Source organism: Podarcis gaigeae, assembly GCF_964106915.1.
Source record: "Podarcis gaigeae genome assembly, chromosome: 4".
Classification (NCBI taxonomy): Eukaryota; Metazoa; Chordata; class Lepidosauria; order Squamata; family Lacertidae; genus Podarcis; species Podarcis gaigeae.
Genome location: NC_139677.1, coordinates 39,561,205 through 39,586,944, shown reverse-complemented (window position 1 = coordinate 39,586,944; position 25,740 = coordinate 39,561,205). Strand labels below are relative to the sequence as shown.

The window sequence follows — 25,740 nt, the reverse complement described above, 5'->3', positions numbered from 1 at the left end:
GTGGATCACACTACTGGTAGAACATGCAAAGGAAGGAGAAATACTCCTAATGCATCTGGAACTCATACGCCAGAGGGCATATGAGGAACCTCTCTGTCCTTAAGTTGCACAATAAGCTTGAAAAGCAGAACCACAAATGACTCATGGATCTGCTTCTCGAGGCTTCCTGTTCAGTGGCCCTTGGCCAAGCCACTAACTCCTAGCTGCAGCTACTACCCCCATAGATAATATGGGGATAATCACATTGGTCCCCCTTATGTAGTTGCTGCAGGTATCATAGATATAATACACTACATTTATGAATACTATTTTTTATTTCTATACTTTTGATCGGTGACTAAGAGCACATTTTTTTTTACAATCCATGGTGGTGGGGGGGGGGAAAGTTTTGTTTATTTATTGGTGGAGAATAACAATTGGGATAGGATGCTATGTATAACGATTTCCTCATATTTTTAATAGTGCAACTACAGCCATACGGCTCATTTCCCAGTCCTATTGTTTGCATTCATGTCATTCACACTTCTGCTACTTCTTCTGGAGCTCTGGAGTTTAAGATTAGAAAACATCCTTGTCTGCCACAACCCCCGGGAGCTTTAGAATGTTTTGCAGAAAATTTATTCCATAGTGCGGAAAAGAGGATGGCAAGTGTGGAGCTATCTGCATTTTTATGCATGACATACAGCAAAGAGGACAGATAACAACAGGATACAAACTAGATTTTCACTGCGCTGGGAAGAGGCATACGTGATTTTGCAAGTGGGAGACCTGATTCATTTGCAGACGGCAGTAAACACTGCAAAGCAAGGAAACCTTTAATCTTACAAACCTATTTGTTTTGGCTGAGTTTGTCTTAGAGGCAGCGTAAATCTTTTACTCCAAATGAGGCACTGCACAACTCTTGCATTGTTTTTGCAAATTAAAAGTTCATTACACTATTTATCTTTGCCTCATAAAAGGCATCACAACACTTTGCACATAAATAAACAAAGAGGGCTCCAACTGGCTAAGCAAATAAGTGTGCTTCTGGTTCACCGAGTTAATGTTGCAGAAGTATTTAACAAACTGTTGACTGCTTGCCATGCAAAAACAGGTAAATTGATGCTTCTTAAATGGATACTGTACTCCCCGCCCCCCCAGCTGTATACTAACCACATGATGAAGTCTATTCTCTTGTGTATTTTAATAATAAATGTGTTAGGCTTCAGTTCAAGAGCAGTGATGCAAAAGTCATTATTTAGCAAGGGACCGGGGGTGGCACATGAGCATGGTGCCAATGATAGACCCTCACTTGACATCAACCAGGTTCCCCGTCGGTTCCCACCATAGTGCAGCTGCCGTTCATTCATTCACCTCACCTCACCCCCCCCGCCCCCCCGGACATGTTTCAATGATGGCCATTGGTGGTGCTTTTGAATGGGAGCCAAGCTGGTGCTCAGACCTAATCTGCAGTGGGCACTTGCCAAGTTAAGTTACCCAGAATGCAATATCTGACCAAACTCAACTACAGTGTTGCATTTTGGGTAATCCAACATGGTGTCAGAGCAGACTGGAGTAAAAACCACTCGCCACTATAATACGCCCGGAGGCATGGCTGGAGGCGAGGTGAAGGATGGGCAGCAACAGCCTTGGGTTGGCTAGTAATAGGCTCTTCGCAGCTCCAGTACCCTTGGCAGGTTCCCCAATGATGCAGGCCTCTGACAAAACAACAATAAAATATTTTTGAATCTTAAGGGGTAAGTCATGGAAATGGGGAGGGCATGGTGGGCAAATCCTATTTCTTAGATTGAAGATTTGCTAGATCAAAGTCTATCAAGCATAAAGCAACAGCATGGAAAGACTAAAAAGCTTTTTCATGAGCTGTTAAATGTTTTGTACTTGTTTGCAAAGAGGAACTAGAGCGACTAGGCTATGAGTCTGAATAAATGACAGAAGCACTGTGAGACTTTTACACTTGAGGTGATGGAAGGACTGCTTGCCCTTTCCAAAACAATTATTCTACCTACCTGCTCATATAAGCTTTAAACATTTCATCCCACCTTTTATTTTCTTTTAGGTATGGGGATGACTGCCACACATAATGACATGGAAAAATAAAAGTGTTTCTGGCAAAAATGCTGCAATTGCAAGGGTCCTCCTTATCGCTGTCATTGAGTAGCTTAGCCCTCCTGAAAAAGATCTGCTGGTGTGTGGGGATCCCCCTTATCGTATATAATCCCCCCTACGCACACTCCATCCATCATGGTGACAGATATTTTGCTAGTGTAAAATAACACCAGGTTGGAATGGAAGCACCAATTTTTTTAAAAAATATATATATAGCAATCTACATTTCACAGACATTTTCAAGAGTTTTAGCAGTCAACTTACATTCCAGTCCAACGATGTTACATCCTTATTGCTGGGAACATCATGTCCTCCTTCTCTTATGCAGTGCCTCAAGACGAGTTGAGTGGAACTACCATTGCTGTTCTCATTTAGATTCCATATTCTGGCTGTAGAGTCACCAGATCTATCAAGAGGAAATGTGTTTGTCGTGCACACGGAACAGGATATGAACGTATATTTGTTAACACACACAGGAAATGTTGTTTTTTTTAAAAGAACCCAACAAACGAATAAACTGCTTTTCTTTAACAACAACAACAAAATCACAAGGCACGTTCAACGACAACATGATGAAATAATATAGAAACCGAAAATGATTGAGTAACAACAACTCCAGGACCTCACAACTTCCAATTTCTAACCCTAACACTGTAAAGCAAAACTGCAGTAGTAATTGTATTTGGAAACCTGACAGAACAAGGCTAACAAAAATGCACTACGAAGGGCAATCCACTCTCTTGGAAGTTATTTCACTAGATGTTGGATTTTATTAGATGCTGGGGCCATAGATAGTAGTTATGTTTTAAAAGGAGGCTCAGGTAACAGGCAGAGGAAAAGACTTTCTGCCTGAGAACCCTAGAGAGCCCCTGACAATCTGTCAGGGAACTGCCATCGGAGTTAGAGGTGCTGGACAGGCTCCAGCAGAGTAGGAGAGACTCTGCAGCAGAAGCAGGAACCAGCAGGGGGAGTGCAGGAGTTACAGCGGAGGGGAGGCTCTCAGACGCTTCTAGTGAGAATAGTGAAGAGGTAACTAGACCCCCTTTAGGAATTCCCTCCCTTCGCCGGAAACTGTCACGCAGAGAGTCACGAAAGCGCATGTCCGTCAAACAGCTTTTATGTTGGCGTAAGTTCCGTAGACGCCCACTGTCAGATTCTACCAGCGACTGACGGAGTCATGCTTTTGGGGGCTCCGTTAGTGCCTGGGTTTGGATGACCGGCCAAACCCCAGCGGGATCAAGCTTTTACGCACAAGCAGCTCATTATCCCATCACAGCAATCTGACAGTCTCCGAAAGCTGTTTGTGCAAGCAGAGGGCATCATGAGTGAACCAGCAGGAACCGGGGCAGCTGGAGCTGGAGCAGATCCAAGCCTGGAAGAAAGGTACAGGGCGTTGGAGGTCCAGCTCGCACTGCAAACGGCGAGGCTGGAGGAGAGGAGGGCTCAAGATGCAGATAAGGGGAAAACCACCCCACTTGCCAGAAGGGTGCCTGGATTGGTGCAGAAATTTGGGGGGAATCCCAGGAACTATCAAGCCTTTAGAACAGAGATGCAATATGCTCTCAATCTACTGTTTGATGACTTCCCCGATGAGAACTCTAGAGTGGCGTACGTGATTGGCCATCTAGAGGGAGGGGCGAGGGACTGGGTTCGCCCCCTGATGGCAGCCAATAATGAAATCTTAAAGGACACAATGAAGTTTTTTCGCGCCATGGACTTGATGTTTTCCAGCGAGATTGAGCAGGGGATGGTGCGCAGGGAGTTGATGGCTTGTAAACAGGGGAGCCGATCTGTACGTGAGTACTGGACTGAGTTCACCATGCTGATTCATAGACTGGGGTGGAACCTTGCTAGTGAACCTATTCAAATGCTATTTGAAGAAGGTCTCTCTCCGGCAGTGAAAGATGAACTTTCCCGGGCGCCTAGGGCGGAGTCTATGGACCAGCTGACTAAATCAGCGCTGTCCATAGGAGCACGCCAGGAGGCTAGAGCTTTGGAAAAGCGGGAAGGAAAGGGGGAACGTTGGAAGGACTTCCGCATTCCAGAGATTCCGGAGCAGCCTTTCCCGCCAGCAGAGCCGATGGAACTTGGAGCAGCGCGCGCGCGCACAGTTTCAAACACCAGTGAAGGACGGAAGAAGCGCAGCGGGCGTTCGAACGCCTAAAGCAGGCGTTTGCGTCGGAAGAACAGCTTCTGCACGTGGATCTACAACAACCAATGAGAGTGGAGACTGACGCGTCAGACCGAGCAGTGGGGGCCGTGCTTCTCCAGCCGGGAAAGGATACGTCGGAATGGAGACCGTGTGCATTCTTTTCGCGGAAATTGAACAAATCCGAGAGGAACTACACAGTGTACGACAGAGAACTGCTCGCCATTCATGAAGCATTCCGGAAATGGCGGCACTTGCTGATTGGGGCGCAACACAAGGTTCAAGTCCGAACTGACCACAAAAATCTGGAATATTGGAGAACAGCCCGTGTCCTGAACCAGAGACAAGTGCGATGGGCCCAGGAGTTCTCCAAATTCCACTTTGAGATTCGTTACGTGCCAGGTTCAGAGAACGTGAGAGCGGATGCCCTTTCCAGGAAACCTGAGTACTTAGAGGGGGAGGGAGCGCCTGAGGCAAGGCATGTAATCTCCGAAGACCGCTGGGTGTGTGGGGCGGCATTGGTGGGGCAAAGGGAACTGATGGAAGGTACGGAGAACGATGAATACGCCCAAGAGAAACTCAGAGAACTCAGGAGGACAGAAGAGAACACAGGGGGATTTGAAGAAAAGAACGGGGCGTTGTATTACAAAGGGGCACTGTACATACCAGATGGGGAACTGAGGGGCAGAGTACTCAAGCAGTTGCATGACAGCCCCACAGCGGGACATTTTGGACAGCACAAAACCATGTGGTTGGTTACCAGGGAGTTTTGGTGGCCCAAGGTGAGGGAGGACGTGCGGGAATATGTTAGGGGTTGCGACAGGTGTCAGCGAGCAAAAGGAGAGAGGGTGGCGCCAGCGGGGCTATTACAACCCTTACCCACGCCAGAAAGGCCTTGGGAGGCAGTATCCATAGATTTTATGACGGACCTGCCAAAATCCAAAGGCAAAACAGCTGTCATGGTGGTGGTAGATCTATTAACCAAAATGTGTCATTTTATAGCCTGTTCACATGCGGTTACAGCGGAGGAGACCGCCAAGTTGTTTGTAGAGCATATTTTCAGGTTGCATGGCGCCCCCTTGAGGGTGGTCAGTGACAGAGGCAAACAATTTACTTCCAGGTTCTGGAGGAAACTTATGAGCTTACTGCAAGTAGAACTCAATTTCTCCACTGCCCGACACCCAGAAACTAATGGGCAAGCGGAAAGGGCAAACGGCATTTTGCAACAATACCTGAGGTGTTATGTAAAGGACAGAGAAAATGATTGGGTAGATAAGCTACCGCTGGCCGAATTTGCCTACAACAACGCGGAGAATGTGTCCACAGGGATGAGTCCTTTCCTGGCAAACTATGGGTGCCATCCCCGGGCATTCCCAGGAGAGGGGGGGGAGAGGTGGAGCGTGCCGGCAGCGGAACATTTTTTTGAAGAGATGGAAGCGATCCACCGTCAGCTTCAACTTAACTTAGAGAGAGCCAAGGAAGAATATAAGAAGCAAGCAGACAGAAATAGGAGGGAAGGTGAAATCATAAGGGTGGGAGACCGAGTGTGGTTGTCCACCCAAGGACTACCGTTCAAGGGTGGGAGTAAGAAATTGAGACCCAAGAAATTGGGACCCTTTGAGGTCATACAGCAGGTCAACCCAGTAGCATTCAAACTCAGACTGCCCAGTCACATGAAATTACACCCAGTATTTCACAGGTCATTACTGTCGCCGTACCGAGAGGGACGTGAGTGGGGGGAGCGTGAGAGAGAGGCCACCCAAACGCTCGTGATAGAAGAGAGAGAGCGCGACATGAACGTGGCAGGAATCATTGATTCCAGGTGGAAGGGGAATCAGGTGGAATATCTGGTAGAATGGGAGGGGGAAGTAGAGTCGGAAAACACTTGGGTGCCAGCAGAGGTAGTGAATGACGAGATCTTAATAGAAACATTTCATCAGCGTTTCCCAAGAAAACCGCAACCCGTGGCACGATTTAGAAGGGAACACTTTGGGACCACCGATGAGGAGGGAGAGTTTGAAGGGTTCCCAGAGTCAGGGGTGGGTGAGGAAGCTGCCTCCGACGAAGAAGAAGAAGACGGGGAGAGAGACGGGACGCCGTGGCTAGAAGTGTTTGAATCCTCTGATGACGAGGATTGCTCTTTCAGGGGCTTTCCGCCCTCACCGCCAGTGGGAGAGGAGGCGGGAGGGGGTGAAGGGGGGCCTGGGGGGGAGGTGGATGTCAGGGAACTGCCATCGGAGTTAGAGGTGCTGGACAGGCTCCAGCAGAGTAGGAGAGACTCTGCAGCAGAAGCAGGAACCAGCAGGGGGAGTGCAGGAGTTACAGCGGAGGGGAGGCTCTCAGACGCTTCTAGTGAGAATAGTGAAGAGGTAACTAGACCCCCTTTAGGAATTCCCTCCCTTCGCCGGAAACTGTCACGCAGAGAGTCACGAAAGCGCATGTCCGTCAAACAGCTTTTATGTTGGCGTAAGTTCCGTAGACGCCCACTGTCAGATTCTACCAGCGACTGACGGAGTCATGCTTTTGGGGGCTCCGTTAGTGCCTGGGTTTGGATGACCGGCCAAACCCCAGCGGGATCAAGCTTTTACGCACAAGCAGCTCATTATCCCATCACACAATCAGAGTAGACAATATGGTGTAAGATGGAGGAAGCAGTCTGACCCAATACAGGGCAGCCTCCCAAGTTCCTATAAGTTGGTTTGAGAGAACGCATTAGCCACAATGTGTTAAGACTATGTCTGTCATAACAATGACATACAGAGAGGGCACATGAGATCCACATTACTGATGCTCTAAATCAGCACTGACTAGAGATGAATGCAACTTAAATACAGTGAGAGCTGTTCTAATTCTTTAAATTACCCCGATGCTAGCAGATCACTGACAGGATTCCAGGCACAGATGAACACCTCTGATTCGTGACCCCGGAGAACTGTTGCTTTGTTAGAAGGAATTTCAACATCCCCATCAATTTCCATTGGCTTTGAATGATTATCTACATGACAAAACACACACATTGAGGTAAGGCAGTGATTACGTACTGTTAGTTATTCTTTTCAGTTTTGTTCTGTTTTGCTTTTTCAAATTTGCAGCATGTTACTCTTAGCTGTAATTATTTACAGAGAAGACTGGACAAAACCATTTAATTCCAATAACTTATTTGATTGCTTTATGCTGGCTGGATAAACACACACTTTCCTTACCAAGATCAGAAGGAAATGTAACTCTCTACATTTAAGAACAGGCTTTTTAAACAAGTCATATTTCACACCATGATCTGGGTGAACTGCTGATAAGATGACATTAATTATAACAACAATGAAAACCGCACACAGTGATTAGTTTCTGCTCCCTTCTGTACATTGCAAACTGTGCAATTAATGGCAAGAGATCCTATAGGGAAAAGTAACACATAGTTATACTGCCAAATTTTATTTACGCATGGATAATTCCCAAATAAATTAATCTTTAATCCTGGGAATATAACATCCAAATGGGGGTTGGGGAAGATAGGGAAATAGCTGACTCAGAAACAGTAAGGAGAAACAGCTGAGACTTAGGGGAAATTCAGTTAAACCACTTCCCCAAGCCCATCTACTGAACATAACACCGAGGAAGGATTTGAACACAGACAAGCTTGTGTCTGCCTTATATTGCCTAGCTGTGCACTACTATGCATATTTTTAGTACAGTGATGTTGTGATTAAAAGTCTGATCCTCTTCATGTTTCCTACAGTAGACCAGTTCACACTGAATCTAGGCCACTTTGCTCATCCCTACCCACACAAACCATGATCCCTGATGTAGTGTTATATCCAAACTGGGCGTCATAGTTAATTTAACTCACACAAACCACAAACATGTCAGGAACAAGAACAAGCTGGTCAAGAAAAAGACAGTGCTGCAAAACATGGTTTGTTTGGAGCAAAGCAAAGCAAAGCACAGTCCCCATTTCAGACATGTTTCTCCCATCCGCTAGCAGGGGGGAGAGAACGTTCATGTGATTTACCAGGACATGTGAATGAGGTCCCTGACTAAATGCAGGAGTTGAAGTTTCCTAACTTAATTTTAGAGTGCTGGTGCCTATTCTATGGTGTGGAAACTGGGCATACCCTTATAGACCCAGACACGTGGTTAGTGCTGGCAATTCTTGGGGATCTTGGTCCCAATAGAAAGCAAGCAGCTACTATGTTGGCATGTATCACGATCCTGAAAACCTGCAACAGAATGGCTGCAGAATAACTATTCTCCATGACTTCATACAATTTCTGAGCATCATGAACTCAAAGGAGTCTTCATGTTCAGAGCTGTGTGCTTTTAAATAAATCAACATTCTTCCCCAAGGTAACCGAAATTCCATGCCAATAATGTATCAGTTTTGTGTTCTCCATAAAATCATGCAAGTTAAATGCAAGTACACATATCTGCATAATTTATTCTTCTAGTCAGAGGCAAAAAGGTAAGGAGCTGTGCTAGGTGATATAAGCTGTCTTGAAAGCCTACGGAGTCCCCTTTCCTGGGCTTCAAAAATCCAGAACGTATTGGACAAAGATTTTCTACAGCCACAGGAACCTGGTCCCGAGTTGTTCAGGGCTTTTATATGTTAACAACCAGACCTTGCACATGGAGCAGCAGCTCATCAGCAGCCAGTGCAGTTCCCTTAGTAAAGATGCAATAGGTGTTCCCCTCAAAAACCTGGCAGCAGCATTCTGAACCAGCTTCAGCTTCCAGACCAATCCCAAGGGAAGCTCCACATAAAAAATAACTACTGCACTTCTCAAGGTGATGAATTCGGAGCCTAGACCCAAACCAAAGGTTGTGCTGCAGCTGCACAAAATCCGGCACTCGCGAGCCACACCCATAGGAAGCGTACTTATTGCATGTGCCCCATTCTCCTCTCCATTCACAGTGGCTTCTCCATTCTTTGGTGTGTTCTGCTGAGGGACAGCAGTTGTCGTTGCTGTAGAAGCTGTGGTGGCCGTGGTGGCCGGCGCTGTGACTGGTGCCGTGCTAGCTTGCTGTTGAGCTAATTTCTCCCGCAAAGCCTGCTGCCGAGTCTGTACCACGTCAGGCATTACTGCGTCTATCAACGATAGTGACTCTATAGGCCTGCCGTCAAACACTGTGCCGTCCTGAGGGAGGGGAAGGAAAATGAAAAGAAAATGAATTAGAAGGCTGAGAGGACAGGCGACACCCAAGAGAATGCCAAGCAGAATACGGTGACGGAGCCATCTGTAACAACCTTCTGTAAGAGAAGCCTCTTGGCGAGTTTTTAATCACCACACTCTGGACTGCTGAGCACACAGTGACGGAACAGCGCTGGATTGAGTATTCTTGTTGAGATACAACTGGCACCCACTAACTGTGCTTTCCAGAAACAGTAGCAGTAATTTTTGTTCCGATGGGCTTTCCCAGCTGTATAAATGGGTCTTTACCACAAGTACAGTGGTACCTCGGGTACTTAATTCGTTCCGGAGGTCCGTACATAACCTGAAACTGTTCTTAACCCGAAGCACCACTTTAGCTAATGGAGCCTCCTGCTGCTGCCACGCCGTCGGAGCACAATTTCTGTTCTCATCCTGAAGCAAAGTTCTTAACCTGAAGCACTATTTCTGGGTTAGCAGAGTCTGTAACCTGAAGCGTATGTAACCTGAAGCGTATGTAACCTGAGGTACCACTGCATCCATTTGTTAGGGTTTTAGTTTTGCCTTAAATGTATCTGTTGCTTTCGTGTTTATAAATGACTTTAATTGTTTTTATGTGTAAATAGCCTTGATGCAGTGGTTTTGAAGGTTAATAATAATAATAATAATAATGCTAGTAATAGTAGTAGTAGTAATATGGCGTCCCCAGGCAGATCTGAGAGAGACGCTCAGGAGCTGCTATTGGTCACTGTAGACAACACTGAACTACATAGACCAATGGTCTGACTCAGAATAAGGCAGCTTTCTAGGTTCCTAGAAGAGCATTGGCTCTGAAAAGGCATTCTGGGATCAAAGAATCATAGAGCTGGAAGGAACTCTTGAGGATCATTCTAGTCCAACCCCCTGCAATGCAGGAATACACAGCTGTCCCATAAGAGGATCCTAGCTGCAACCTTAAGAGTTATCAGTCCCATGCTCGTAGCAACTGAACTACCCAGGCTCAAATTTACCCCATTTCACCTTCACTTTTGCGATAATTAATAAGACTGCAAAAACCAAAGGCCCATCCAGTCTAGCCTTCTCTTTCACAAGAGAGGCCAACTAGGTGCCTATGAGAAGCCCATAAGCAGAAGCCACCCTATGCTGAACGAGTCTGCCCATGTGGTCTGAAAGAGGTGGAAACGGTTTCACATGTGTTGCTACACTGCGACCTCTATGGGGATATCAGGTCACTGTTTATTTCCCCTATCGTTCAGAAATTTCCAGGTCGATCTGAATCTCAGCGGCTGAAAATCCTACTAGGAGATAAAAACCCAGAAGTAACACTGAAAGTGGCCAAATTTTCTGCGGCTGCGATCAAGCGGAGGGCATTAGCTGTAAAAAAGTAAAAGACTTGACCCCTGGACAAGCCCCCTCATTTTTTAAGTCTATACATACATTGTAGTGCGTGTGTGCGTGTGTGTGTGTGTGTGTGTGTGTGTGCATATGTGTATTGCTTTTATGTATAATTTTACAATTTTTAATTGACACCATTACTCCCCTTGTAAACTATCGTTGTTGTTTTTTCTGGTCTATGACCGTAATAAATTAATTCATTCATAAGCAGAAGCCGAGTGCAGCAGGACTCTCCCTACTAGTGACTCCCAACAACTGGTATTCAGAGGCACACTGCCTCACACTCACAGTCATCATGGCTAGTGACGACTATCTACTGCGTCTATAAAAAAAATAACAAAATTCATTTGTCAGTTCCTCTTGACATGTTTGTTCAGGATGAAGTCTAATCTGAAAAGTTTGGAACTACAGAGTACTGGGAAGAAATCCGATGGGAAGACAGCATCTTCCCATGCCTCTCTGCTTTACACATGTGCTGCTTCTTTTTTAAGATAGCATAATTTAAAACAGCAAGAGAATTCAAAGGAAGAGCCCTTCTCAATGATTTAATGTAAACATCTTTACAAAGAAAATCCAGATGCACAAAGCTATGATTGTTTCTCCTTTATTAGCAAATGCTGCCCATGAATGCCTTCTTTCTTGGTTGGTGGCACAGCCACCGGGAGGCCTACGAAGGGCTACTGTTCAGGAAGATACCAGGATCCTCCCTTGTATTTTTAGCTCTTGCTCTCTCCTATTCTTAGAGACACATAAGGCAATTGTATCCAATTGCTCAGTAAGGCCTAAATCTTTTCCAACCCTCTGGCACTGTAAATATACTTAATTTCTTACTGTTCTGTATTGATTCCTTTCACAAATGCCACCAGTTATCCATTCCAGCACAAAACTGTGGCTTGCTCTTGGGTAAGAGTCAATGGAGACAGGCAAGAGGTAAGTTCTTCAATATCTAACGTACTCCATATGCACCCTCAAGTGGTGTGTGTCTCCACATAAGAAAACACAGCTACTCACCTCATTGATGCTGATCTCTGCTTCCACATACTGCAGGCCTTTCTGAAGTATGGAGATGAGGGCAGCAGGTGGCACTAGTGTCCCATTGATGTTGGATTGGCTAATATGACTCTCTATTCCAAATGTGAAGGCTGAATGGGAGAAACCTGAAAGCAGGAAGGGAAGCCATGATAGAAAAACCTAAACACTCCTTAATGTGACACACACACCCTAAAAACAGGGCTGCCCAAAACCTTTGCCAGCCTAACCATTTAGGAGGATCCATTTACCAGATTACCTTGGGTGGTTACAAAAAACTACAACGGCCTCCCCTCCTCCTAGCATTCATTTCCAAACATACTTTGCGGAGAATGCAGGCTTCGCAAAGAAATAATTTGTGCTAAGCCAAAAGGTGTTCTTTTTCGTTAAAAAAAGCAAAAACACACACCATTTTGATGCTTAAACTCTTTTTACAGTGAACAGGTTGTATTTGCCTACAATCCAATGCTCACAACAAGGGAAACATTCTCTCACACAGAACAAGACAAAAGGCACCTTTTCAACCTTCTGCCCACAGTTCTCATTACCAGCTCAATCTGACATGCACAGTGTAACTGTTCTAACAGGAAATGAGAAGCCATCCCCAAGAGGTAGACTCTCTAACTGCATGTTTCTTTGCAGGCAACAACAAACTGGAACTGTACCACGCTGGCCCAGTGCAGACGTACTGGTGCTGATCCATTAGCTGCAACACCATTCGTGCAATTAACAATAGCATGATTTGATGGTTTTTTTAAAAAGCAAATTGCAGATGTAGGACCTCAAATCAGATTAGGGCTTTGACATGGGATGGTTTCTTTTTAACCCCCTCCCCGCTGCTGTTGTCCCAATCTGAGTCAGAGCCCCTGTGCCTGCCATTTGCATTGGGGGTGGGGTGGGGTCTCTCTTTTGCTCTAACAGCTGTTTCCCCACCCCACAAATACTGATAGGGAGATGTGAGAGCCTTGATCATGACCATGGTGGGGAGGCAAAGAGTTTCCCCCCACAAAACTGCTCCCCACCAGGTTCCCAGCTGGAATCAGCCACCACACTAGCAATTTAGGTTTAAAAAGCCAATCACACAAGAGGGAAGTGTGGTTCATGTGCAGTCATGAAGTAGCACAAAATTTCTGTATGTCTGGTCTAATGAGAAGGCAGAGCTGTGCTGCTAATCTAGATGCCACCAAGATGCTGGAGGAAATACGGATACAATATAAAGTAATAGAGGAAGTGAGAAACAGCTCAGCAGAGGTCCCTGATTTTCAGCCCATAAAGGACATCTTTCTCACAGAGCTGAAACCAGCTCATCTACTGCTGTACACACATGTAATCAAAGGAGAGGCAAATTGAATTCTGGAAGGGAGTTGAAAACAAACCATATTCTTAAGAGGCGTGAGCTATATCACAAATGCTGGTCAAAGCTGACCTGATGAATAATCTGGTAGCAACTGGGAGTTTTGGCACGCAAGCGTTCACAGAGGCCTTGTAGGTGGGTACAGATATTTTCACCACCATTCAGTTGGTGCTGACATCTGCTCTGCATACTTGGTTGCTGAGAAGGTGCTTAACCACCCACAATGGTGACAAACTGCATGCTCTCGAGTCTTCAGCTGGCGGACTATTCACTGTCAGACTGGACAATGCTGAGACTTTAAGCCGTGGCACAAAACCTTACTCTTCATCTGAAGGAAGACCAGGCGGAACCCTTAGAAGCTGTGTGAAGTGTTCAGGGTTCCAGCCAACTAGCCATGCTCTCTTCCAGAATATTCCATACCATTTTCTCCCTCCCTAGGTTTTCTATGCCACCTCCTCAGTCATCATTAGGCTGTTTGGGCTTCCCACCTCCCCAACTTATTGGTACCTAAAGGTATTTACAGTATTTCAAACTTTGCAATTCTCCCAAGTCTGCCGAGTTCTCTCTTATAGTATGTGGATGGTTTTGGCTTACATAAGGAACCACACTGAGACAATGAGCTCACTGTTAGTATATAGGATGCTGGGGGGGGGGGGGAGAGAGATTCTATTGCACCCAATGCAGTGTTACTTGTACAACTCTACTCTGGAACTCTGAATTTAGAAATTAAAAATGTTCAGAATGGAAAAGATGGAAAGGAACAGAATAACCATGGTGTAGTTCAGTCTTTGATGGCCTCCTGTCATCTAGATGTTTTGGGTGATAGAAGTGTACTGGGGGCCAGGGGGAGCCCTAGAGGACGCCAGGCTTATCTGCAAACACTTGCTAACTAATGTCAGCTACTGTTAACAGTGGTTAGCACTGCTGCAGATGCAACTGTACAAAGAAGGAAACATGCAAAAGGGTATAAACCATCATAACCATGATGAAGGACTGACCTTGATTATGAATACCAACTAACCCAACATTACACCTCAATGAATTCTTCTACACACCATTTGCTGCCAAGAGGAGGCAACTTCACAGCAATTTCTACAGCAATTAATATTTGTGTAACCATGAGCACAACCTGAGTGGATGAAGAGCTAGGTATGCTTTGTTGTGATTTTTACAGTCACAGCGGTGCTGTTTAGAGAGCTGCTGAGATTACAGAAAACCGCTGCAAAAATGTACCAAATTAAAAACGTCAAAGCTAAGGAACACTTCAGGACTGGAAACACAGAAAATTCATCAGTATGTGCTACAGAGATGGCTTCATAAGAGACGATACTGAAAGCTTAAATATAAATAATGTGCCTAAGTAATTTGTTTTTTAAAAGGCATCATCAAGGGCTGCCTCTTGCAAACTATTTTAAAGTTGGGCTAACTTTCTGTAAGTTACTTTTGTAGTTGAAATTACTGGAGCACAATTATCACCATATTACTACCAGAGAATGAAGGTAACATTACAAAAGCTTTGAGGTAAACCACCACAGCTCCACCTCAAGTAGGAAGTTGTCTTATAACATTCTAAAGTGAAAATGTCCCAGATGCCAAGAGCATGATTAGTTTATAAACTGTGCCCCTTTATAGTGTGAAGCTGTGAGCTGCATTATCTTTGAAATGCATGCAACCAGTCCAACTAAGTCAATGGCCTCTTTAAAAAAAGGGGGGGAGTGTGCTATAAAGCTTGTGATCCATTCCTGAAGTGGGAAGTAGAATATATTTTTTAAAAAACAAAACAAACTGCACATACTCCACACAACATCATCATGCTTTAAAGAGGTAGAACTTCACAAAATCCCAAAGAAGTTATTTAATGTTGAAATTTGTATATGTTAATAGAGACCTGGCACTGAAGGCTTGTCTAATAGTGGTCTACATATATAGTTAAGAATAAAATCAGCTTCCTCTTCCATCACACACATATTCACTTCTTGTCCCATAGACTCCTTGCTCCAGCTTCCTGGAATGCCTGGGTCCTTTTAGAACAGCCCACTGCTAGGTTTAAGGACTTGCTGCTTCTGTGTCAGAAAAACTGATCTTTCGCTTCCCACAAGAAAGCAGCACTGTTTTGCCACAGTTAGAATATTCATGAATATTCCATGGCTCCATAGACAATTAACTATGCCCTATGGACAAAATAGGGATGTGGGTGGCGCTGTGGTCTAAACCACAGAGGCTAGGGCTTGCCAATCGGAAGGACGGCGGTTCAAATCCCCGCGACAGGGTGAGCTCCCGTTGTTCAGTCCCAGCTCCTGCCCACGTAGCAGTTCAAAAGCACGCCAAAAAGTGCAAGTAGGTAAATAGGTACCGCTCCGGCAGGAAGGTAAACGGCATTTCCGTGCGCTGCTCTGGTTCGCCAGAAGCGGCTTAGTCATGCTGGCCACATGACCAGGAAGCTGTCTGCGGACAAACGCCAGCTCCCTTGGCCTATAGAGTGAGATGTGCGCACAACCCCAGAGTCGTCTATGACTGGACCTAATGGTCAGGGCTCCCTTTACCTTTACGGACAGAATGGAGGAAGGGGAAGGGGACTAAAAACAATATTCCAGTGTTACCAATCTGCCTGTTAGTATTCTGAAAACACAACAGAACCTTCCTTTGGAAGTTTTCTCTATAGCAGCTCCGGCTTCTAAAAGACAAACAAGCATTAGGAGAGTGAGGGAAGAATCTTAAAGCAGTGTGTGTGGATGTAGAATTAATCATGTGTTCCTGGAATGGGTGACTGGCCCACTTTTGAAATGATAAGCATCAAGTTCTACATGTGTGATTCCCTCACAATGGATTGATGGGTTGTGCTTGTATTTTGCAGTCCAGTATCCAAAAGAGTAAATCTAAGGAAGGAGGAAACGGAATGATAAGCTGCTTCGATGTCTCATATAAAATACTATTTTTACATCAGGGCTTCTCAAACGTATTTGTCATGGTATCACTTCTCAAGTAAAAACAAGAAGATAAATCCGTACGCAACTCAGGGCTAGTCAAAATACAACCACTGCAGGAACTGCCTGAAGCGGCCTCTGAATGGTAGTTACTTCATGCAGTGAGTTGTTAAAGGATACTGGCTTGCTGAATAAGTAGGTCTCCATGGGGTGTACTGTTGCCACCAGCAATGTCTGACAGTAGTGGAGAGACAACTCTTGGAAAACCAATCCACAAGGCAATCCGGCACATATGAAATGGCTCACTTTACGAAGCATCCATCACCCAGAAGGTGGCAGGCATATTATGAGAAACAGCCCCTAAGAAAACAATGATCGGCAGAGCCCAGCACAGATTACATGAAAAAGGAGAGTGTTTTCTCCCACGGAGACATTGGAGGAAGAGAGAATAAAAATAAAAATAAATGAGTTGGCCTAATGTCACCCACCACAATCATTCAATTCAGGATGCGGAGAGAAAAAAAAAACATTTTGCCCATATGACAAATGGTGTCCAGGTGTCACAAACCCACACTTGTAATTATGAGAAATCTCCAGATATATGGGGGACAGCTATTCTACTCCCTCTTCTGATGGCTTCGGAGATGAAAGTCAGAGGAATCTATTCTTTCCATTTGTAAGAAAACAAATGGGACCACTTTTAGATCATGAGGCCAAAAAGCAACTTCTACATGGCGGACATAAACAGAAATAGCATGCCGCCCCATCAAATACCAAGCAAAAAGGGAAACAATTCAATCTAAGCAAGGTAGTAGTACAACATGGGGGGGGGGGGAAATCTAGCAAAACCATGTGATGCAACATTTAGGCTGCATTCACACAGCAGTTTATTCATTATCACCATTAACTGTAAGTATATTTGGGTTTTCACACAAAAAGCCGCTTCCAGAAAACAGAATACAGTGGACCCACAATTTATGGACCCTTTATATTCGCAATCGCAACCTGTAATTTCCCACTCTCAGTTTATTTATTTCCCCTCCAACAGCACACCCAGTAGGTTTTCCTCACCAGCCTCTGGGAAAGAGATTCAAGGGCTCTGGGGGAGTGCTTCCTTTGGGGGGGGGGTTCGGAGGGGGGTCCTGACTTTGCCTAATTCTGCCTTTGTGCACAGACCACCAGAACTGATCCCTCACATAAATGGTGAGCCAACTCTATTACACATATATAGTGCTCATTTCCATGTTATGGCATTCTAGGAGGGGCAAATCTGCTTGCAGCTCCCTTATCCCGGAATATCATGGGAATAAAGAGACAAAATTTGGGGTGGTACACCGGCATACAATTTTTTTCATCACAGGGGAACAGAAGGACGCATGTGTAGAAAGGGTGCAGTGATGTTGTCCAATGATGTTTGTTGTTGTGTCTCACCAAACCCACTGGCGTGGTGTCAATGAAATTTAGTGTGACATTCTGGTACAGTGGTACCTTGGGTTCATTCTGGAGGTCCGTTCTTAACCCGAAACCGTTCTTAACGTGAGGCACACTTTTGCTAATCGGGCTTCCCACTGCCGCCGCACCACCGGTACGCAATTTCCATTCTCATCCTGGGGCAAAGTTCTCAACCCGAAGTACTACTTCCAGGTTAGCAGAGTTTGTAACCTGAAGTGTTTGTAACCAGAGTTACCACTGTGTATTGGTCAGAAAGCCATAGTTCCATAGCACTTCAGTGTGAAGGGAATATTAGAAAACAGTACAGAAGTACTAGTGTTATAATTAGGAAAACTAATGTCATGGATATTCTTGGTAGGTTTGTGAATCTAGCCCACAATGTCTTCCTTTGCTCACAAAGGCTGGATTTGCCCCACTCATTACAAAGCAGCTGGTGGGAACGAACACACCAAAATGAACATGATCCTACCAACACTGTGGTTTCGGATGCATTATTAGTTTGCTCGTTTTCAAATGATAAATAAAAAAGATAAAAATGAATAAATGCATGATATAAAGTGTATATTTAGAAAAATAATGTAAAATAATGGGCACTTAAAAAAAAAAAACCCAGTAGGAATGCATATTAGGAAGATATCAGACTTCTAAGATGTGTAGACATTCCTATAAAGGCAGCAGAGATCTATGGATAATTTCCATAAATGAGACTTGGATAAAGATTGAAATGCATCACTGCAGTTACAAATAAGTCTTGTCTTTTTTAAAAAAAGGAGGAAAGCAATTTCGTCAGCACCCCAACCGTATCTCCAGCCCTGAGTAGTTCAAACTGCCTGCGCTGCTTTGCCAAACTGCCAGATATGTCTACTGGAAAATATCTCGCACTGTATAACATCTGGGCCTTGGGAGTGCCTTCTGAGACAATTGGGGGGAGGGGCGCGGAGGAAAGAGGAAAGGCGGGGAAAGTGTAATGAGATCCTTCGAAATAGTTTCCCTAACCCTTAAATGGCAGTGACAGACCTGTTAGTAGATGCCTAACAAAAACCATCTTTCTAAAGCTTTTTTTATAGCCATGCACAATGAAGATGAAGTATTCTGAAGAGTCACAGTTACTTTTTAAATGCTTGCAGCCCTGTAATAAGTCTTGCTTCTCCAGAATTCACTCCACTACTCTATTCAGTGTGTATTCAGCAAGAAGTTGAAATGCAGCCTTTTTTAAGGGGGGTGGGGAAAAACAGAGACAGGACACAGAGGGAGGACTGAAGCCTTCATAAAGGAATCCACCAGACTGTGGATTATACAGTGGACTCAGATCATGAACTCTGCTTCCAAGGTAGTGCAACCCACAGAACTCTGCTTCCAAGGTAGATTCACCTGATCCAATCCAGTGAGATCAGATCATGATCTTATTGGATTGGATCAGGTGAGTCTACCTTAGAAGCAGAGTTCTGTGGGCTCTTCCTGCATCGCTACTGTTGGGTATAGGATTTCAATCTAAGCCATTAATTTAAGATGAGAATGACTACAATAATAAGAATTACCGTATTTTTCGCCCTATAGGATGCACTTTTCCTCCTCCAAAAATGAAGGGGAAATGTGTGTGCATCCTATGGGGCGAACGCAGGCTTCAGGAAGCTCTCGGCAAGCCTTGGGAACCCGCGGGAGTTCCCATCGGGCTCCCTAGACTTGTAGATAGCAGCCTGCATCTTGAAGCCGGGGCACGCTTCTCCCTACCGCCAGCCCCACAAGCTCAGGGGACAGCGGGGAGGCGGAGCGCCGCCATCCCGCTGTTCCCCAACCTGGTTTGGGCTTCAGGCAGATATCCGCAAGGCGTGGGAGCCCGGCGGGAAGTCGCGCTGCTCTACCAAGGCTTGCGGAGAGCTGCCTGTTCTGGGGGCTGGGGTCAGGGGAAGCTCGGGCTTCCCCTGCCCCAGCCCCATGCCGGGGGGGGGAAATAACATTCCCCCCCCAAAAAAACTAGGTGCGTCCTATGGGCTGGTGCGCCCTATGGGGCGAAAAATATGGTATTTCCGAAGACCCAGCAAATGCACCCTTGTATTGCAGGTTATCCTGGGAACTGAGGAGAAAGGATCTTCTTTTTTGAACTACATAGTGGCCAAAATTAAAGCACACATGACTGTTTGCTAAAATTAAGTGTGTGTGTGTGTGTGTGTGTGTAAATAATAACCTTTTCGTTGGGTTGAATGACAGTTCTTTTCAATATCTGCCAAGAATATAAAACTACTGAAATTTTAGTCATCTGTCAAAGGAGGAGAGGAAACATCTTTTACTAGGAAAGTACTTCTAAAAACTTGAATAAGCTAGCAAAGATTAGCACCATTTAACAGTTCTTCTTCATTACAGGTTTTGAGGAGGTGGAGGATAAAATGAAACAAATGCTCTTTCCTATTTGCATACTGTGGCATTAGAATGAAAGAGCACTCCAGATTCTGCCATTCACTGTGCCTAAGCTTGCAGATCCATAAAATCTGAGATCTTTTCAATTTGGCCAGGATACAAAACAAAACCCTCTTTTACCTACACAGATGAACATTCTTTTCTGCTCTTTTTCCCTCTGTGTGTGGAGGGAGGAGGAAAAAAAAGGTTGTAGGAGGTAATTGAGACAGCATCCAGCTTCATTTTATAACAAGGGAAATTATACTCTGCAGATTTAGTCCTTAACTGTGCTCTGCAGTCAGTTAAAATAACCACCTGTAACCAGCAACACTGAATAGGCCATCACTGTTGCCACATGGTAATGAGTTTGCAAGGATTTCCAACATTGAAATTATCCACAATTGGTCACTGCAGCTTTTTTTAGCAGCCAAGACAGTAAACCCTAATTTTCTTTAAATTCAATCTAACTGCAAAGTGCCCCATTCAAATATCACACCACTCTAAAAGCCATGTATCAGTAGCTTCCAGAATAACTAACTTCTAGAATAATGTGGCTCAAAAATACCAGCTAGTTCTTATATACGTTGTTCGCCAATTATTCAGAATCTAGGGTAGGAGTCACTTTCTCATATGGGTGGGGGGGGGGGGGGAGAATCATTAGATGCAGCAGATAAATTCAACCTAATTCAATTCAAATTAAAAACTGATGTTTCTCCTCTTTTACAGTTGCCTGAGTGCAAAATGTATGTTCGCACAATGGAGCTGTCGCCCCTCTTCTCTCCCCCCCCACATCTGCTCAAGGAGTTTCCCCAATCTTCCAGAGCAGATTTGGGGAGGCCATGGCGTGTGTGTGTGTGTGTGTGTGTGAGAGAGAGAGAGAGAGAGAGAGAGAGAGAGAGAGAGAGAGAGAGAGATTCTGCAAGTATGAATTTTTGCGCTTACGGAATAAGTTAGTTGGATACTTGCCCTTGGTTCTAAACTCAGATTTCTATGCATGACAAAACCAGGAAAATCCTGTAGAAGCTACTTTGTGATGGCTGTTCGTAATTAGATCTCTCAAAGATTTTACAACTACGCATAGACTTTAAATAAAGTACAATAAATGCTGTTTCCACTCAATTACTTGCCTTTTTTATCAGCAAATGAACAATTAAATCAACCTCAACTTTTTTAAGGCTATACACTCAATACAAAATTCAGCAGAGAAAATTCTTAATTTTACTACCATATTTCTTTCAAGCTGAATTGTGGTGAAGGGGGTGATTTGTGGGGCGGGGATCTTGCAGCTGGGGAGGGGAGAGTTGCAGCGCACATGGTGACCTCAACTGTTTTTCTTTCTGATTTGCAGATATGGAAACCAGTTTGGTATTTTCCTACACCTGAAAAGTGGTAAATAAATGTTTATAATAAATGCTAAGGGCAGGCTCGAACACTTATTTAGTGAAATGCAAAGTGCAAGATATATGCATTTTAGTTAACAAAAATAAACTCTAACAGTGGGAATAAATGCTACTATTTGTAAACTGTAAAATATAATGTATTGTTTATACATCTAAATCTTGCTATGTGATCTGGCAACAGTCCAGTCAAACTTCTTTGCTAGAACACTCTCAAGGACATATAGAACGTTGCTCTAAACGAAAAAGTTACCTGACTCCTGAAGATAGCGATACACCAAGAAATTCACTTCGTCACTGGTTATGCTCATCTTAGCCCCACCTCAATATGATGAGGTCTGCAAGAAGTGTGATCCACGCTCTGTTTAAAGAGGAAGAATGATAAAACACAGCTTTGGATTACAATCACCTAGTTGTTTTTAATTAAACATTCACTTCTATGGCCACATACTAAGGTATACATCAATTTACATCTGAATTACAGCCAAAGTTCAAAATGAATTGACCATAGGAAAATCATAATCATTTACGGAGTTGGGACAACAGTTAATAAAGTCTTGAAAGAGCTTTCCCCATGCACTGACAACCTCGCCGTCAGGTTACTGCAATGTGTTGAGCTGAGTCTGGTGCAGAACACAGTAGCTAGGTTGATTGTGGAGGAAAAATACTCTCAGCATAGGACATCTTGCTTGCTGGATTTGCAGGGCGGGATGTGCACTAGTTGCTGATCTGTTACTGGGTCAAATCCAAGGTGTTGCTACAAAAATATAAAGCCCTCTTGCAGCTCAGAACCAGGTTACTTTAAAGACTGCCTTGTCCCCTGTATACCCAATAGGTCACTGTGACCTATGAGAGAATCTCAACTGCAAGTTCCACAGTCATTCAGAGCAGCGCTTTCAGTGTGGCTGCCCCTGTTCTGCGGAACAGCATTCGTGTTGAGATGCAGCAGACACCTACTATCAGCACTTTTCAGAAGCAACTGAAGACAGTTTTGCTCTGAGAGGCTTCTCCAACAGAATGAATGGGTCTCTGCCATAAGTGTCTATTTTGTATTTTTTTAAACACACACACACTTGCTGTTTATAACTTTTTTGTTTTTTGCTATTTTAATTATGCATGGTGCTGAGGTGATTGCGCAGAATGTAATAATAACAACTCCATATATAATTTTAGTATACAGTGCTGCTCTCAGCGACTGCAAAGGACCTAAAGCCACCAGGCTCAGAGATGCAGAAACACATGGCAGTGGAAAAGCTGCTGCTGCAGCAGCAAAACCCTGTCTACGTTTTTCCAGCTCTCCAGCAATACGCTTGACCCCCCCGGCACCTACAATTCTAGCTCAACCATACTCTATTTTTAAACAGGTCAAGTAGAATGCCTCCTCACCCCCCCCATCCATTCGTATAAATTAGATTTGTGTCATAATGCATCATTAAAATCAAACGCAAACATTGCAGAACAAACAGAGAGGTCTATTTAGAACAAACCACTGAGGCAGAATGTCCTTTTGCCCATTTGGCAGCACGGCGCAGCAATTTGGGTCATACAGACCTTCATTGTTCTAACCCAACGTCAAAGCATTAAATAAGAGTTATTGACACCTTCCTTCACTGCAGAAACTACATGGCTGCCCCCAAAGTGTGGGGCGAAATGAAAGAACCCAAAGCAAAGCCCCCTTATCTGGCACTGCCTCACCAGGTGAGGTAGCACTTAAGACAACACTTAAGAAATTCGTTAGCAGCGAATATGTCATAAAAATACAAACTGAGTAACTTAAATATAAGAACACCTACGGAAACAAGAGTTTATGAACAAACAAGCCTCTTTTTCAAAGAAAATATTGCGCATTAAAAATAAAAGGGCCGTATTAGCTTTTAAACACATAAATATGCATAGACAATGCATCAAGAGGCCATGTATTTTTGCCTTTCAAGCTACAAGACTTCTCACTACAGCAATTTTTTAATAAAATAATTTGATCTGGTAGCTTCAGTATTTACACTGCCCCCTTTGCCCACTGGAAAGTATTAAACTGCATTAAACAAAAAATAAGAAAGTGCAGGTTATTAGCGTCGTGGCTGGCCTCTCTTTCCCTTCGCAGCTAAGAGAGCCTTTGCTCCTTGAAACTGTGCTCAGCAATCCCTGTTCCTTAGAGTAGCATCTGCTGCTTTAAGTCAGCTATGCTCATCTACAGGTGTCCCCAGAAGTGAAGGTCATGCATGACTCTAGCAGATGTCCCTGCATTATTTATGTGAGCTGCTCTTTGGAGCTGTGTGGTGCTTTTATTTTACTGTCCTCACATATTTCGTCAACAATTCAGATTGATTACCCTCACCGGCACTAACCCTGTAGTTCAACAATTATGGCAAATTAAGACCCTTCTTCCTAAGTGTTAATTTTATTTACTGTGGTGATTTGTACTTCATACAAAAGCAACCTCCGTATTATTATTATTATTATTATTAATTATTCTTTTGAGGAAAAAGCTTGGTTTCTTATCCTCTGCTCCTCTTCCTTCAGATGATTTCCTAATTAAGACTAAGCTTTCAAAAGCATTTAATACTTTTTTTTGGGGGGGGGGTGTTAAAAGCACTTATCAGGAATATTCAACAGCATATTGGGCAAAATGGGATCATTGTTTATCTTAAAGCCCAGTCCTGCAGCTAGAGAAAAGAACTGTTTTGTACATGAAATACTGGCTGTCATACCACTGCAAGATCAGTGAGTCGTCAGCTAAGCACGTTGCAACTAAGCAGTCAACCAGAAATAGCCACTGTGGCGCTTGAGTCAATGCCAGGATCACACAACACTGTTGCGCCACAAAGAAATGGCATGTGGTGGACAGGGAACGTCTCACTCGTTCATCTTTTCTACAGGCATTTGTGTCACTGTGGAACTGTGTGGAACTATCACATGTGGAACTATCACGACTGTATATAGCTTTGGAATCAGGGAGTTGATCCTTTTCTTCTTGTTGAATTGCCCCAAGGTCATATTTAGCAAAACCTGAAACTCTTAGACGCATCATGCATACAAGCAAACAAACGAACCAAAGTGCCTTGTAGCAGCAGGATGCTTCCATTAAACAAACAAACTCATATTTATTTAAGTATTTTTATGGCCCGAGATTTGTGATGCACCGGTCTGGAACATTTCGATTTAAAACAATAATTAAACTGCCAAAAATATTAACGAGTTACCATATTTCAGTCCACTGCAACATTCAGGGACTGGGCTACAAGATTCAAGATGGGTTCCAATGTAATAATGTATATTAAAATAATGGCCACACAATGAACGCATGCAGACAGGCAAATCATACTGGAATGAAAGATCCATAAAATGGGTTTAGCCCAGTGGATTCTTTTATTAATGACCCTGGAAAATTTACACTGAAAAACCCATGTGAACTTAGCATTCTTATGTATTTGTCCTTACAGAATGACACATAAGAATCATGAATGAAAGAATACAGCCCTTAAGGGATATGGATTCTAATGTGCAGTCTGCAACAGATTTTCTGAGTAATTTCTGCCATGTTTGTTTAATCTCCGCCTGTTTGGTTCTAATTTATGACAGAGTTCAAACATATTTATTGAAAAGTTTTTATGAATATGAGATCACTGAATGACACCTTGACTGAGCATAGCTCAAAAAACCACTTCTCTCAGAGCTCTTGACAGTATATAACACATTTGTATGTCACCTTTCCATAGTTAAATCCATGCTCAAGGCTTACAACATGAAATATATATATATATATGTAATTATAAACATAACAAAATGAGTCATAAACAATAAACAAACAATAAATAAAATATCAAGAAGTATCAATAACAGCCATTCTAAGGATGCAGACATGTTACATTAGAACTGGCCAAAGTGGTGTGAATTCTATAACCAAGATATATTTTAAAGAGCTAAATGTAATGTAATGTATGTATGTATGCATGTTCTTAGGCACTTACCTCTAAAAATAGACTCAAGGCCATTCACAATATGAAAGTACAGCAATATAAAATATGCAAAATTAAAACAGCCATACAACTGCACTGACAATTAGTGGATGCATTTCTAAGAATACACCACCGCCTCCACCCCCAAAGCCCAATACCTATATCATAAGCAAAACAGACATAAGGCAGCAGAAAAATGCCTGGGAGAAGACAGCTTTTGCCCGTCACTGAAAAATATATTAACGTCGGCACCAAGAATATAGCTCTTAGTAATAATCCAAATATAGCTATTAGTAACAATATTTATTTACATGATTGATGGTTCTTTTTATCTTGATTAGAATCCCTTTATTAATTAGATTAGAAGCCAAAGGAAATTCATTGTGTCTATAAAACCGCTTAAGTACACAAATAATAAATAACCTACATCCTCCTTCAAA

The 25,740-nt window shown here is 43.7% G+C and overlaps 1 protein-coding gene across 4 annotated transcripts in view; it reads right to left on the bottom strand.

The window, feature by feature from the left end:
- The window catches only part of TBL1X (transducin beta like 1 X-linked), a 132,695-nt gene that overhangs the window by 12,916 nt on the left and 94,039 nt on the right, over positions 1-25,740 (bottom strand). For 3 of the 4 annotated variants that reach the window (XM_083734453.1, XM_083734452.1, XM_083734451.1), the window contains exons 4-8: positions 21,598-21,705; positions 11,806-11,951; positions 9,129-9,387; positions 7,118-7,250; positions 2,371-2,512 (exon numbers count right to left, since the gene is read on the bottom strand). In XM_083734453.1, coding sequence (XP_083590579.1) covers positions 2,371-2,512; positions 7,118-7,250; positions 9,129-9,387; positions 11,806-11,951; positions 21,598-21,655 — 738 coding nt within the window. In that variant the 5' untranslated portion in view covers positions 21,656-21,705. Of the gene's footprint in view, positions 1-2,370; positions 2,513-7,117; positions 7,251-9,128; positions 9,388-11,805; positions 11,952-21,172; positions 21,322-21,597; positions 21,706-25,740 lie in introns of those variants that run through there. The other variant, XM_083734454.1, reaches the window with a different exon arrangement.